Source organism: Myotis lucifugus, unplaced genomic scaffold (assembly GCF_000147115.1).
Source record: "Myotis lucifugus unplaced genomic scaffold, Myoluc2.0 scaffold_4, whole genome shotgun sequence".
Classification (NCBI taxonomy): domain Eukaryota; kingdom Metazoa; phylum Chordata; class Mammalia; order Chiroptera; family Vespertilionidae; genus Myotis; species Myotis lucifugus.
Window position 1 is genome coordinate 14,140,438 of NW_005871052.1, and position 16,437 is coordinate 14,156,874.

Here is a 16,437-nt window from a genome sequence, read left to right on the forward strand (position 1 = left end):
ATCCAGAGCTATGGGCAAGTTACTTAACCTCTATGAGTTTTAGCTACTGTGAAATGGAGATGATGGCAATCTTGCAGGGTTGGTGTTAGCATTAAGAGACAAAGGTTTTGAAAATGATGGCATAGACCCTGGTACACAGTAAATACTTTACATAAAGCAGACTCACAGCTGGTGGATGGTCTGTGGCTCCCTCCTTTCTGACCCAGGATAGTTATGTGGGATCAGGAGGGATGGGCTCCTCAGTATCAGTTCCCACCATTCTGCTCCTATCTCCTACACTGTGCAGTAGTTATAGTTCCATGCCCTCACATTTTCTGTCAGGAGCAGTATAAAGGGCAGATGAAGAGGAAAATGGCTCTCCACAGACCAGCTTTCTGGCAAGGTTAGAGGGAAGTACAGTAGAGAACCACATAGTAAGAAATAGTCATATCTTGTTTTATATATCTAGAGCTTTATTTTAATAAAAAGAAACAGCATAACTGCATGCAAATGTTTTTGTCAATGCGGAATTGTGTCACAACTGAGGGAATACTCTCTGCTTGGGTCAGGAAACCACAGTTCAAGTCACCAGTTTATCTTGTAGTGGTCCCAAATTGTAGGGAACGGGTTTAGGAGGAAACAAACCATCCCTGTTCTCAACAAGTCTAAGTCTAAACCCAAATAGTGATGGTGTCACTAAGCCTCAGGAGGAAGGAGATGGTGTTCTTTGGCTTCTCATTCTTCTGATCAGAGAGTTGGCTGGAGTCAGGGGGCAAAAAAGATCTGTTGACTCACAAGACTGCTTGCTCAACTGGGTTGTTGCCCAGCCTTCCCCTGTTCCTCTAGTTCCTTCCCCCAAACTTGACTCATTAAGTACTTTCTGGCTTGGTTGGCTGCTATCTCACACCTGAGATCCTCTACTCTCCCCAAATTCTTCCATCTATGTGACCTTGCTTGGATCCCTCAATGCTTTGGGAGTTCAATAAGGGAATCCAGCTCTTGTTATATGATTGTCAGCTCCTGGGTCTCAGAAAGGCCATACTGAACTTTGTGCTGATCAAATAACTTGCGCAGGGCACTGATGTAGAGTGTGTGGTATTTGTCCACTGTCTTCTGATTTGGCCTCTTAATCCTGGGGATTGGCAGGGGCTCCCCAACTGTGGGGAAGAAGAGACAAGCATCAGAGCTCCCTCCCAACTCAAATTACCCATCCCTCAAAGGGAGCCACATACTGAAACTCAGTGTCTGGGTCCCCTCCCCTTCCTTTGTTTTTTTTTCCTTCTGTCCCAACCTCATTCTTTCCCATAATTTCCAAATACCTAACCTCACATATGCTCAAGAGAATGAGAACAAGCTCAAGAGAGTGCTGAAGGAATAATGATGCTCTCATGGTAGCTGTTGAACTCTGTCCCACTGTGAATGGCCATAACTCTTATCTTGTCCTCCCCACCCTGCCCTCAACCACACCCAATGGACTTTCCATTGCCCATCACAGCTGTGTGCCAGTTCCCCTGGGACTTGATATGAGAATCAAGGACCAGGGTGGTTCAGAGATACTAAAAATCTCACCAACAGTGGTAATGGGCCGATTAAAAGGCAGGAAGCCCCAGGATTCTTGAGTGAGGCCTCGGCCATGGAAGGTACAGAAATTTAGTCCCAGGATTTTTTTGAATGTGCCCTGGAAGGTTTTTTGGAAGAACCTTAACCATGTGCCCTCAGGGAAGGTCTCTTGATTGTACACCTCGTTCTCTCCAAAGGAATATGAAGGGACAAGGTGTGCTCTGCAAAGAAAGGAACAGAAGTATAAGTTCTCCCAGGAAACTTCCCCCAGTGAAATCCTCACCAAGGTAGGAAACCTGTAAATCTCTCCATTATAGGACAAGAACCCAAATATCTTCAGCCTGTGTCTCATTCTTGCCATCCCCCATCCTCCCAACTGAACCCTTTGTGGGTAGCTGCTACACATTTCCCCATGATTGGAAGAAACCAATCTCAGGCAACCTAACTGCCTTTATTGCACCTAGCTCCAGAGGGATCTTCCTAAATTGTGTATCTGGACCTGTAGCTCCTCACTTTAAACTCTTCCAGAGCTCTCAACTTTGTACCACATTGCTTAACATGGCCTCTGTTCTGTAGCCCTACCTACCTGGCTAGCTTCCCCTCTCCCCACCTCTTCTTTGCAATGTGCTAAGCCATACTAAGTGTGCCAAGTTCTTTGTGCGTCTTTGTGTATTCTGCTCCCTCTTCTGGAAATGCCTTCCTTCTGTCTTCACTTGGTTAATTCTATTTTGCCTTTCAATACTCAGCTCTGATTTCATCCCCTGAAGAAACTTTGACCACCTCCAATTCCCTTCCCCACAATGTGGATTAGGTACTCCTTGCCTAATGCTTACCTTTCTCCTGCACCAACACTATCTTAACTCTAATACAGTCATCTCCTTATCTGTCTGACTCCCCAGTTATCTGTCAAGCTAATCAAAGTTGGGAACTGTATCATTTACCTATGAATTCCTAGGGACTGGCATAGTGCCTGATATGAAAAATTCCCAAGATCTTTCTCCCTTTTGGTCTGATTGGCAAGTCCTACTGATATTTCATTCAGATGTCACCCACTAATGAAACTTTTACTTTGGGTGAAAATCTTTCCATCAACCGGTGCTTTCATAGCACTTTGTACATATATCCATTATAACACATCATTCATTCAATACATATTTAATAAGTTCTTTCTATGTGCCAGTACTGTTTTAAGCCCTGAGGATACATCATTGAACACAATGGATTTTTAAAAAAATCTCTGTCATTATGGAGTTTACCTTTTATTGAGGGAAGACAGATAATAAATAATAATAAATAAATAAAAGCTGATATACTGGTATAAATCAAAGTGGTAATATATAAGCAAATGATAAGTGCAATGGGGAAAAGAAAGCAGGATAGTAGGGACAGACTTTACTGAGAAGACAGACAGCTAGAGCACAGGCTCTAAGGCAGGAGCATATAGCTTGTTGGAGGGACAGCAAGGAAAGCCAGTATAGCTCTAATGGAGTGAACAAGGGGGAGATCAGTAGGTGATGAGGTCGGAGAGGTGGCCAATGGTCAGATTATTTAGGGTCTTGAAGGATTTTGGAAAGACTTTGGCTTTTGCTTGTAGTGAAATGGGATTTGTTGGGACATTTGGAATAGTGACATGATTTGACATGTTTAATAGGATCATCCAGATAGAGGGATCATACCTCAACATAATGAAGACCATATATGACAAACACAGCCAGCATCATACTCAATGGGCAAAAACTAAAAGTGTTTCCCTTAAGATCAAGAACAAGACAGAGATGTCCACTTCATCACTCTTATTCAACGTAGTACTGGAAGTCCTAGCCACAGTAATCAGACAAGAAAAAGAAATAAAAGGCATCTAAATTGGAAAAGAATAAAACTGTCATTATTTTCAGATGACATGATACTGTATATAGAAAACCTTAAAGATTCCACCAAAAAAACCCCCACTAGATTTAATAAATGAATTCAGCAAAGTAGCAGGACACAAAATTAATATTCAGAAATTATATGTACCAATAGTGAACTATCAGAAAGAGAAATTAAGAAAACAATTCCATTTGCTATTGCAACACAAAAAGGTACCTAGGAATAAATTTAACCAAGGAGGTAAAAGACTCATACTTGGAAAATTATAAGATACTGAAGCAAGAAATTGAGGAAGATACAAATAACTGGAAGCATATACCGTGTTCATGGATAGAAAATTTAACATCATTAAAATATATAAATTATCCCAAACAATCTACAGATTCAACACAATTACTATTAAAATAGCAGTGCCATATCTCACAGATATAGAACAAATATTCCAAAATTTTATATGAAATCACAAAAGACCTCAAATAGCCTCAGCAATCTTGAGAAAGAAGAACAAGGTTGGAGGGATCACACTACCTGGTATCAAACTATACTGCAAGGCCATAGTAATCAAAACAGCATGGCATTGGCATGATAACAGGCATATAAAGCAATGGAACAGAATAGAGAGCACAGAAATAAACCCAAGCCTTTATGGTCAATTAATATTTTACAGTCTCTTCAATAAATGGCACTAGGAAAACTAGATACATGCAAAAAAATGAAACTAGACTACCTTTTTACACCATACACAACAACAAACTTCAAATGGATTAAAGACTTAAATGTAAGGCATGAAACCATAAAAATCTTAGAAGAAAACATAGGCAGTAAAATTTCAGACATTTCTTGTAGTAATATTTTTGCCAATATATCTCCTTGGACAAGGGAAACAAACAAAAATAAACAAATGGGACTACATAAAACTAAAAACTTTTTGCACAGCAAAGGAAACCATCAACAAAATGAAAAGACAACTTACTGAATAGAAGAACATGTTCCCCAATGATACATCTAATAAGGAGTTAATATTAAAAATTATAGCATATAACTCAACACCAAAAAAACATAAACAATCCAATTTAAAAATGGGCAAAGGACCTGAACAAAGACTTCTCCAAAGAGGACATATAGATGGCGAATAGACATATGAAAAGATGCTCAAAAAAAAAAAAAAGATGCTCAACGTCACTAATTATCAGAGAGATGCAAATTAAAACCACAATGAAATCTCACCTCACACCTATCAGAATGGTGATCATCAATAAATCCACAAGGATGTGGGGAGAAGGGAACCCTCGTGCACTATTGGTAGGAATGCATATTGGTATAACCACTGTAGAAAACAGTATTGAGTTTCCTCAAAAAATAAAAAATGGAACTGCCTTTTGACCCATGATCCCACTTCTGGGAATATATCCCAAGAAACCCAAAACACTAATTCAAAAGAATATATGCACCCCTGTGTTCATTGCAGCATTATTTACAACTAGAGGCCTGATGCACGAAATTCATGCAAGAGTAGGCCTTCCTTCTCCCGGCTGCCAGCACCGGATTCCCTCTGGCACCTGGGACCCGGGCTTCCCTCGCAGCCCCAGCCCCGGCTTAGTCTGGAAGGTCGTTCAGAAGGATGTCTGGTCTAATTAGCATATTACGCTTTTATTATTATAGATAGCTAAGATTTGGAAACAGCCCAACTGCTCACCAGCAGATGAGTGGATAAATAAGCTGTGGTACATTTACACAATGTAATACTACCCAGCTATAAAAGAGAAGGAACTCTTACCTTTTGCAACAGCATGGGTGGACCTGGAGATGATTATGCTACGTGAAATAAGCCCGTCAGAGAAAGGCAAATACCATATGATCTCAGTTATATGTGGAATCTAATGAACAAAATAAACTGACAAACAAAATAGAAACAGAGGCATGGAACAGACTGACAGCTGTGAGAGCAGAGGGGGTTGGGGGCTGGATGAAAGAAGATGAAAGGATTACGCAATATATATGTATATATATCACATAGACACAGACAACAGTGTGGTGATAGTCAGAGGAGAAAAGGGGGTAAGTAGAGGTAGGCAAAGGGGGGGATACATGGGGATGAAAAGAGACTTTGCTTGGGGCTGAGGGTGCAGTGTGCTGATGGTGCTTTGCTGAGTGGTACACTTGAAACCTATATGGTTTTGTGAACCAATGTCACCCCAATAAATTCAATTTAAAAATAGGATCATCCTAGCTACAATTGGGAATAGACTCTAAGATGTGGGGGAGGCAAGGATGGAAAGTGGTTGGATTTTGGATATATTTTGTAATTATATGTGCATATGTCTGTCTTCCCTATTGGACTGAATTCATTAAAGGCGAGAACTAGGTCTTATTTATTTTTATATCTTCAATGCATAGTACTATGTCTAGCACAGAGTAGGTGTTCAATAACTGCTGAATAAATTTATTCTATTTCTCAAACCAGATTATATGCTCTTTGGTGGGGAGGGCAGTAATCATGTCTTTTTAAAATAAATTTATTGGGGTAACATTGGTGAATAAAATTATATTGTTTTCAGGTATACAATATATCATCTGCATATTGTATTGTGTGTTTACGACCCCAAATCAAGTCTCCATTCATCACCATTTATACCCTCTTTATCCTCTTCTACCTCCTCCTCCCTGCCTTCCCTTAGTAAACGTGTCTTATTCATCTTTGCAATCCCTATAACATCAAGCCTAATGCCTTCCTTGCCCTGAGTAAGTTCTCTTGGCCTCTCAGTTAATAGGTTGATATAGAGTAAATCTGCACTGTCCACACCCCTAGCCAGCAGGCTAATGAGTAGAAGATAAAGGTCTTCTATTGTTCTTTCTCCAACTTCAAGTAAAATAGTGCCCACCGAAACCTGTCTGGAGGCTAAAACACCTTTAAGATACAGTGTGAGGAAGTAGAGATAATTAATCAGAGTGAAGAGGTTTCCAAGGAAGGACAGGTTTCCAAGGAAGGACACCATTCTGGAGAGGTGCTACAGAGAATCTATGGCACCCAGACAATAGGGCACCAGAACCTAAGGACCCACCCTGTCTTCAGTGCCAATTTCACAAAACCTTTACGCTGTTTAAGGAAGATGGTAGAAACTCCTGGCCGGCATAAGAGGGCTTCAGCAGCTCCGCCCACCACGATAACCACGGCATTGCCTGAGCCTTTCTGAGTCAGCAAATACTTCAAGGCCAACTCACTCACGGGGCACACACCTGTGAAACCAAAGAGTCAACAAGCTTGGTGTCTGAGGATGGGGTAAAGGGATTCCTCTGTGCTCCTAATGATGGACACAGTTCTTCTGTTTCCTGACTGCTGTTTCCACTCTTCTGTCTTTAACCTCCACATCTTGGGTTACCCTTAGTCTGAGGTTGGTTCTTAGGGTCAGTTGCTTGTGTTGGGAGTCTATGCTACTACAGTTTAGGTGACATTGAGTTCCTCTGCCTACTTCCTCTTACTTCAATAGTATTTAAGCCTATCCCTTCTCTCTCTACTCATGAACCACAGCCATCTTCTACTCTCCCCAGAGTGACAACACTGGAGACTCACCAGAGTTCTCTCTCCTAGGGTGATCAGGACTAGCCACCACCAACCTGCTTCCTCCCAAAGCACCTGCTGAAGGGGAGCCATTGGCTGGGGTTTCTTGAGAGTAGGCAGGCCCAGGAGCCTGCCCAAGCCAAATTGAAATATAGATGAACCATGGAATAAGGATGACACCCTATTGTTCAACAACAGTCACAGAGTCTTTCCTCACTCCTGCTTCCTATCTTTGCCCTGAACTTACCTTCTATTCTCTCCTGGGATGGCAGAAATTGCCTCCAGGCCTCAATAATTGAAAGATATTGCTGCTCCAGGTTCATGCCAACCTCAGAGGAGAGTAGAACCATCCTCTGGGACTCCAGTGTTCTCACCTGGTCCCTCCAGATAAATGTATCTTACCTTTTAATATATGGCTTCAGCTGTTTTCTGGTGTCCAGAGGATGGATATTCATCCAGAGAGAAGGACATTTGTCACAGTACCCTGGCTTGAAGCCTGACATGGGGAGGTTGTCCTTGATTCTGATGGATGTTTATTCTTTATCCCTTGACGTCTTATGCAAGTTTGAAGGGGTTCCCAGGAGATGAAGGTCATGGGCCAGGAAAGTACCAGCTAATATGAAAGACTTAAAAATGTCTTTAAGACTCCCTGGGATGAGAGCTGCTTTATAAATGACTGCCCACAAGAAGTCAATTGATATCCCAGAAAGAATCTGGCAAAATTCATCTGAGATACCTCTTTCATGACTAATTTCCCTGACATTTGGGTATGATATTTGGCTTTTGCCTTCTGCTTTCCACTTGGGCTTTGATCCTCAACTCCAGCCTTCTCCTTCCTCCTTTGAATGTATTCATGGTAAATCTTATGAATGCCAGTAACTTACCTTGCTGCCTAACGAAACCCTGCCTCCCAGATCTTGGACAGAATCTGATGCTTAGCCACATACTCCCCTTACTGGTCCAGTGGGTTCTGGACTCATTTTCTACTAAGTCCTCTTCCAGCAGGGAGTAAGAATTAGACTGACTCTCAGAGCTTAGTGAGGTTGGAGCCCTGAGGTAGGTCAGAGGATGGAATGATTTCTTATACTCACCCATAGACATCACATATTCTCTCACAATTGGGATCCAGAAGATCCCTTCCAAGGTCCCTACAGAAGGAGTGATGCCTGGGAAAATCCGAGCAACGCCAGTGGCCTCAGTGGCAAAGTTGATGAAGACACCGTAAGAGACAACACCATGGGGGTGGTTGGCAATGATATAGTTGTGTTTGGGAGAGAGATCACAAGTCTTCACCAGCTGTCAGAGGGAGATTGAGTCAGAACAGTGGATAGGAAGAAGGAAAAGAGGACATGCAGATTCATCCCAGCAGGTAACCTGTGTTACCCTTGGGGAGCCCAAATTCCTGTTCATTGGGATGTCACCAGGGGTTATGATGCTCAGAGAGGCTGACTTGGGTTTGTCACTGTGAGGAAAGGCTGCTATCTAGCCATCTCCTCACCTGCCCATCCATTTTGGGCCCCAACTCTGCATTATACCTCTGAGCTTTGACCTTCACTACTAGCCACCAAACCCTTTGAAAACATGAAGCTGAGTGGAAAGGGACCAAATGCACCCAGAAGAAGGGGTAGTCACCTTTATTGGGAAGTAATTTCGGAAATATTTCCAGAGGGTCCATTTTCGTACCCAAGCAGAACGCCTACCACCTGTGGGTACAGAAGGAAAGGGAAGAGCAGGTGAGATACTGCCAATTCTTCTACCTTTCCCAGAGGTGGATGGATCTTCCTACAGTCCTCAGGTCAAAAGAGGGGCCTTCTTCTCACACTTCCATATTTCTAGGGCACAGAGCTGTAGTTACTGTCCCTGAATCCAACCATGGGACACCCCTGCACCTGCCCCAAAACCTCAACTTTTTTTGTTTGTTTTGTTAATCCTCATCTGAGGATATTTTTCCATTGATTTTTAGAGAGAGTGGAAGAAAGAGACACACACACACAGAGAAACATTGATATGAGAGAGACACTTCAATTGGTTGCTTCCACATGCACTCCCTAACCTAGGATCGAGCCTGCAACTCAGGTAGGTACCCTTGACTGGAATTGAACCCGGGACCCTTCAGTCTTGTGCTGTATTCACTGAGCCAAACCTCAACTTTTTAATTCTTCCTGGGAAGCCTGGCAGAGACCTCTGTTCCATGCTGAGCCTTGCTGCCTTCTCTCCCTCCCCTTCCCTTTAAACCCCTATTGCACCTCCCCCCCTCTCCATCACCCCCTCCTTTCATTTCCCTTTCTTTCCTCTCCCCAGTCCTTCTCCCTCTGCCTCTCCTATTCTTTCCTTCCACCTCCCTCCCTGTAGTTATACCCTTGGCACAGACAGACAGGGACCACCACCCTTTCGGTCTCTTACCTTGACTGTGGGTGTTCCAATCATAGGCGAGCCAGGCTAAGGTGAGCACGGGCAAGGTCCAGCAATTTGTGAACACCAGAAAGTAGGGTATAAGGATAATGGGAATAGCTCCTGAGGGGACACAAAGGGTTCATGCCCTTCAGTTCTCTTCAATTTTAATATGCCTCTCATAACTCTGATCTTTGCTCTATTCTGAAGGAGCAAGTCAAAGCTGGTGTGAGACCCATCTCTCCTTCTCCCCCAATCTCCATCTAGTTCTTCTGTGGTCCGGGCTGGCTGCTGAGTCCCTGAATCTGGGCCCCCTTGACCGCTGAGATCTTACTTGAGGAAATAGCAGAACCAAGTTAGCACATTCCAGTGGAGAGGGGCTGCCTGCAGTGCACAGGCTGTTTGTTGCTGAGAGGAAAACTTTTTAGAAATTGCTTTTTACTTAGTTCAATTTTGGCTCATTAAAAATGTCTCAAAGGTTCACTGTGGGGCGGGGGGGAGGGGGGAGGATGATCTCTGTTAGCAAAGGGCCACAGAATGCTGTGATATGCAAATGTGATATATCTTATAGCAGTTGGAATTGAATTCCCTTTTAAAATCTGCATTCATGAAAAAGGGGCTAAGTACACATCCTATATACTAAAAGCGTATTATGCAAATTGACCAAATGGTGGAACAACCAGTCGCTATGATACACACTGACCACTAGGAGGCAGATGCTCAACGCAGGAGCTGCCCCATGGTGGTCAGTGCGCTCCCACAGTGTCGTTCAGCCAGAAGTTGGGCTCACAGCTGGCGGGCGCAGCAGAGGTGGTGTGGTGGGAGCCTCTCCTGCCTCTGCTGCAGGTGGACATCCCTGAGGTGTCCTGGACTGTGAGAGGGCACAGGCCGGGCTGAGCCCCCCCCCCCCCAGTGCACAAATCTCATGCACTGGGCCTCCAGTATTGTGAATAAAAACAGAGCCAGCTAAGGGAATGACTTCTTTGACCAGGTAACCACATCGTGGTAGAAAATATTTCAGAGAAGGAGAAGAAAATCAAGAGTTACTTACCCATAGGTTTGTCTCTTACATTTTGAGATGAAAATAACAAAACAAAACAAAACTAAAAAAGACATAATGGGCATTTCTTTGAAAAGTCATGTTATGGAATAGAAGAAACCTTAGTGATAGGCTGAATTCCCCTTGTAAGAGGTGACTGAGATGGTTGTTGTAAGCATGCTGATTAAATAAGAGATAGTGGTGGGAGGAATTTTATGAGAAGCCTGTCATGGATGAAAGTCTTAATACCTCTGACCCTCATGAAATATGAGAGTTAATTTGCTGGGTAAGCTTCAGAAGAAAACCAGACAAAGTTTAATAAGAATAATTATTAATTAAAGGTAGTCTAAGTGTATCCTTTCTTTTATATCTTGCTTCAAATAAATTTACTTTGTAACCCTAACATTTAGAATAGAGCCTTACACACAGAAGGTGTTTAACAAATATCTGTAGACTGACTGAAAGATAAATGTTTTCTCTTTTCAAGAGTAGGTGAACTTAAATGATTAGTGTTTAGTCAGCATTTATGTTATTTAAGTGATTTGTTATTTTTTAAAAGCATAGATGGATTAATTGTGTGCCTTATATCTCTTTCAACTATCCACAAGTCCTAAAGGTAATCTAAAAGAGTCATACCTGGATAAACACCATCCCCCTTGTGGAATCTATTTGAACTGCAGGTGTGGCATCTCAGGAGACCATAAGTGTCCTATGAGGGCAAGCCTGCCAGACCCAGCCTGTGTGAATGTAATCATTGTCACTCAAGGTGACAGAAGTAGGATTTAAAGAAGTAGGAGGAACAGAAGCCAAACATGGAAGAGCTAAAACTCATGGAACAAGAAGTTCCTTGACAAAAAGTGAGGGGATCTGAGGCAAGAATGATGAAGAACAACCATTTGTATGTATGTATGTGTGACCCTTCCCTAGATATTATGGCCTTGATACCAGGAGATGCTTACAGCATTTTTTCCATGTTCAAGGGAGGACTCTTGGAGTGGATTATCAATGAGGAAGTTTACATAAAATAATCTCCTAATTTAGTTTGTATTAAAGACACTAGTAGTCAAGCCATTCAACTAGATATGTACTGTGGTATCTCATCATAATTGTAACTTCCATTTTCCTAATACAGTTTAACCTCTATTCTCAAAGTTGATTCATTCCAGAAAGTTGTTTGAGAAGCGATTTGTTTGAAAACTGAATCACTTTTCCCATTGGAAAGAATGTAATTTGAATTAATCCATTCTAGACCCCCAAATGTACTGTTTAATCTATAAACACTTCTTTCCTTAAATTTATCGAACCACCACTATTAGCCTTAAATGAATTTTTCATATATCACTGCCTCCAAAATGCTATCACCAGAAAACTGCTTTTCATTTATCCAACCAACAGTTTTTCTACCTATTCAATTGCCTGTGATTGTTGTTTTGTGAACACTTTCACACCCTCAGCAATATTGGCATTCTTGATGGTCTCTTTATGTTTTAAAATTGTGCTAATCTTTGACTTCTTCAGCAACAAAAGCATTCTCTCCTTTGTTGCCACAGAGACTCTTTTTGTCTTGCTGAGGTATCATAATGAAAGGGTTATTAGGTCGAAAACTGAAGCAGCCGAAACATTTTTTTTTTCGTCAACAACTTGATGGAGAACTGAATTGTTCCAGGTGGGAGACGCTGGAGAACTGAGGTTTGACTGTATTTAATGATGCTTAACACCTTTTCATGTGCTTATCTGCCTTCTATATATCCTCTTTAGTAAAGTGTTTGTTCAAATATTTGGCCAATTTTTAAATTGGCTTGTTTTCTCACTGTTGGGTTTTCAAAGTTCTTTATGTATTCTGGATACAAGTCCTTTGTTGGATATGTGCTTTGCAAACATTTTATCCCGGTCTGTGTTTATCTTTTCATTCTTCTAACAAGGTCTTTCTTAGAGCAAAACCTTTTAAATTTGATGAAGTCTATTTTATCATTTTTTTGGTTTGTTTTTGTTTTTACATGTTGTGCTTTTGGGGTCAAATCCAAGAACTCTTTACAGAACCACGGGTCATAAAGGGTTTCTCCTATGTTTTTTACTAAAAGTTTTACAGTTTTCTGTTTTACATTTAGATCTGTAATCCATTTTGAGTTAATTTCTTAATTAAATGTGAGGTTTTGGTCAAGGTTTATTTACTACATGTGAATATCCAATTGTTTCAACATCATTTGTTAAAAAGACTATCCTATCCTTCCTCCATTGAATTGCTTTGCATCTTTGTCAAAAATGAATTGGCCAGGACTTCCGGTCAAGATACTGACATAGATAAATGCAGTACTTGCATCCTTCCATAACCATATCAAAATTACAACTAACCTACAGAACAACTATCATTCAAACTATGGTAGACAGTTAGACAGACATGAGCAGAGCAAGGAGGAAGGGCCAGGTACCGAAAGTCACCAGGGTGGAAAGCCCTAGGTGCCTAGCAAAGGACAATTGTAGGGTGGGACCTTGCCCCAGGGTGACCTTTCCTCCCCTAGCATATCCATGGTCATGGGGTTTGGACTTCCTGACCTTTCCTCCCTAGAGACAATATCTAAGCCTCAGTTGTATTTCAGCTCCAGGACCAGATAAGCAACAAAAGCAGCAACAGCTGACCTCAGGACCAGCTGCATTGGATAATGACCCCTGCCCTGATTCCAGCCAATCAATCAGTGGAGACCAGAACCCTGAAAGGACACACCTGGAAAACTGCTGAATAGTCTATTGAGACCTTCCCTGGGACCTCCCCAGAATCTTCACCCTTAAAACCCTTAGGACAGAGTACCCAGTGCTCTCTCCCTCCTGGAAACATGCCCGCCCCTTTCCCTCTCCTGCTCCCCATCCCCAGATACATTACCATTACCTTCCTCACCCCACGCTCCAATTTATAATTTGTTTCTTCAGCCGATTTCTTCTATGAATTACTTCTTCCAGTTCTGTGATTTTATAAATAAATTTTCTCTTATAATTTGAATCTTGGCTCTGAATTCTTTCCTAGCTAGGACTCAAGCTCCGAGATTGCTGAACCCAGGTCCATTCTGACCACATGGGTCTAACTCCTGTTGCTTTTCCTGCTGCCTACAACAAAACTGTCTGAAATCTAGTTGCATAGAAGTCCTACATCTAGGAATATAAAGAAGAAGCCACATTGAGACTGGTAGGAGGAGCAGAGACATGGCCCCACACCCACGTGTGGTGGATAAAAATCAGGAGGGATATCTCGGCTGCAGAGGTTCACCCTGAGAAGTGAGGAATCTCAGTCCCACATCAGGCCCCCAAGCCTAGGGTTCTAGTGCTGGGAAGAGAAGTCCCCATAACTTCTGGCTTTAAAAACCAGTGGAAATTGAGGCTGAGTGAGATAAAAGGCTGCTGAAATCCCAGGCAATTTCTCTTAAAGGACCCATTCACAGACTTAGACTCACTCACTCTGAGCTCCAGCACTGGGGAAGCAGCTCAAAAGGCACCAGGGACATATGGGAGGAACAGAACTGTCTGGCATCGGGGTGAGAGCTGGGGGGACAGCTTTCTCCCAGACAGAAGTGCTGGCAGAGGTCATTGTTCCTTTGATGTGATGCCGCTCTCCCCCACAGAGCCAGCAGGTGGGCACCATATCTAGATTCCATCAACCTGGCTATCACTGTTTGCCCAACCCTGGTGATTCTCTGAGACCCTAGCCCACCCAACTTGTGAGCCCACCAAAGCTCTATCCAATGCCTTTACCATATGAATGACCTGTCTTGGTTCACACTTCAGACTTTCCTAAAAGCTCTCAAACAAGCAGCATCTGGCCTTAGCTTGCCCCGTACCTCTGGCTAACTGCCCCCAGGCCTGGTACTAGCAGCAGCTAGCTGTGTTTTGTAACTTGGCATCTCCATCTTCAAGCCCAGAACAAGTAGCAGGCAGCTGCAGACTGCTTTGTAGCTCAAGCTGGGTGGCCCTGAGCAGAACACAAGCAGCAGCTGACATTATCCTAAACTTCCTGGGAGGCTCCAGAGTCAGCACACCTGGTGGACAGTTTCAGACGATGTCCAAGCACCACCCAACCACCTTCACAAGTGACACATTCAAGGGGTGGACTCAGCGGGAACCAGGCCCTGCTGAAGTAAGTCTTACTCCATGGGGTAGGCCCCTGCATAGCTGATTTTCCATGGTGGTACAGCCAGTCCTTGCAGTGGATCAGCCTATGGATAAATCCTTCCCATTGATATACCAACAGCAATCAATGCTCACTACAACAGGAGGGTGTACACAGCCCACATGGGGTGAGGGGGGAAACAAGAGTGTCCAGCTTGGGTGATCAGAGAGGCTGTGCCACTAGAATCTACAGTATAACTACTGCACAAGACCACTCTACCAAGCTTGGGAGACATAGCAGTTCTACCTAATACACAGAAACAAACACTGAGGCTGCCAAAATGAGGATGCAAAGAAATATGACCCAAATTAAAGAACAGAAAAGAACTTCAGAAAAAAAAAACTAAACAAAATGGAGACAACCAATATACTAGATGCAGAGTTTAAAACACTGGTTTTAAGATGCTCAATGAATTTAGGGGAAGAGTAGATGAATGTAGTGAGAACAACAAAGAGATAGGAAAGATAAAAATTAAAATAGAAAACATAAAAAGAACCAGTCAGTAATAAAGGATACACTACCTGAAATGATGAATGACTTACAGGGAATCAACAGTAGAGTAGATTAAGCTAAGAATCAAATCAGTGATTTGGAATATAAGGAAGCAAAAAACACCCAATGAGAACAGAAAAAAAAATCAAAAAATGAAGATGGTATAAGGAGCCTTTGGAACATTTTCAAGTGTACCAACATTTACATCATGGAGTGCTGGAAGGAGAAGAGAGAGAACAAGAAATTGAAAGCTTATTTGAAAAAACAACAGAAATTTTCCCTAAGCTGGTGAAGGAAATAGACATACAAGTCCAGGAAGTACAGAATGTCCCAATCAAGATGAATTCAAAGAGGCCCACATCAAGACACATCAGGATTATAATGCCAAAGGTTAAAGACAAAGAGAGAATCTTAAAAGCAGCAAGAGAAAAGCAGTTAGTTTCCTGCAAGGAAGCTCCCATAAGACTGTCAGCTGATTTCTCAGCAGAAACTTTGCAGGCCAAACAGAATTGGCAAGAAATAAAGTGATGAAAAGCAAGGACCTATAAACAAGATTACTCTACCCAGCAAAGCTGTCATTTAGAATTGAAGGTCAGATAAAGAGCTTCCTAGACAAGGAAAAGCTAAAGGAGTTCATCACCACCAAACCAGTATTACATGAAATGTTAGAGTCTTCTTTAAGAAGAAGAAGGAAAAGATTAAAAATATGAACAATAAAATGGCAATAAATGCGTATCTATCAACACTTTAATCTTAAAAAACAAAATAAATGAAAAAGCAGAACAGAAACAGACATATAGATACAGAGAACATTTAAAAAAAAAAACCCTCGCCTGAGGATATTTTTTCCATTGGTTGTTTAGAGAGAGGGGAAAGGAGGGAGAAAAGGGGGAGAGAAAGAAAGAGAAACATTGACATGAGAGACATACATTGATTGGTTGCCTCCCACACATGCCACGACAAGGGTTGGGGATGAACCTGCAACCTAGGTATGTGCCCTTGGCCGGGAATTAAACCCACGACCCTTTGGTCCACAGGACGATGCTCTAACCACTGAGAAAACTGGCCCGGGCACAAATAACATTTTAAAAAAAGATTTTTTATTGACTTTTAGAATGATGGGGGGAGAGAGAGAGAGAGAAACATCGATGTCAGAGAGTAACATCAATCAGCCGCCTCCTGCATGCCCTCTGCTAGGGATTGAGCCTAAAACCTGGGCATGTGACATGACCAGGAATCAAACCTTAACCTTTCAGTGCATGGGACAATGTCTAACCAACTAAGCCACACCTGCCAGGGCTATACAGAGAACATTTTGACAGTTGTCAGATGGAAGGGTATTGGGGGGATGAGTGAAAAAGGTGAAGGGATTAAGTACAAATTGGTAGTTAC

At 42.3% G+C, this 16,437-nt stretch overlaps 1 protein-coding gene across 1 annotated transcript in view; it reads right to left on the reverse strand.

Moving 5' to 3' along the window:
• Positions 1-449: 449 nt before the first annotated feature.
• Positions 450-16,437, reverse strand: part of DGAT2L6 (diacylglycerol O-acyltransferase 2 like 6) — a 35,697-nt gene continuing 19,709 nt past the window's right edge. Inside the window, exons 2-7 of the mRNA XM_006082909.3 lie at positions 9,371-9,481; positions 8,600-8,670; positions 8,059-8,263; positions 6,471-6,645; positions 1,549-1,760; positions 450-1,136 (exon numbers count right to left, since the gene is read on the reverse strand). Coding sequence (XP_006082971.1) covers positions 982-1,136; positions 1,549-1,760; positions 6,471-6,645; positions 8,059-8,263; positions 8,600-8,670; positions 9,371-9,481 — 929 coding nt within the window. The 3' untranslated portion in view covers positions 450-981. The remainder of the gene's footprint in view (positions 1,137-1,548; positions 1,761-6,470; positions 6,646-8,058; positions 8,264-8,599; positions 8,671-9,370; positions 9,482-16,437) is intronic.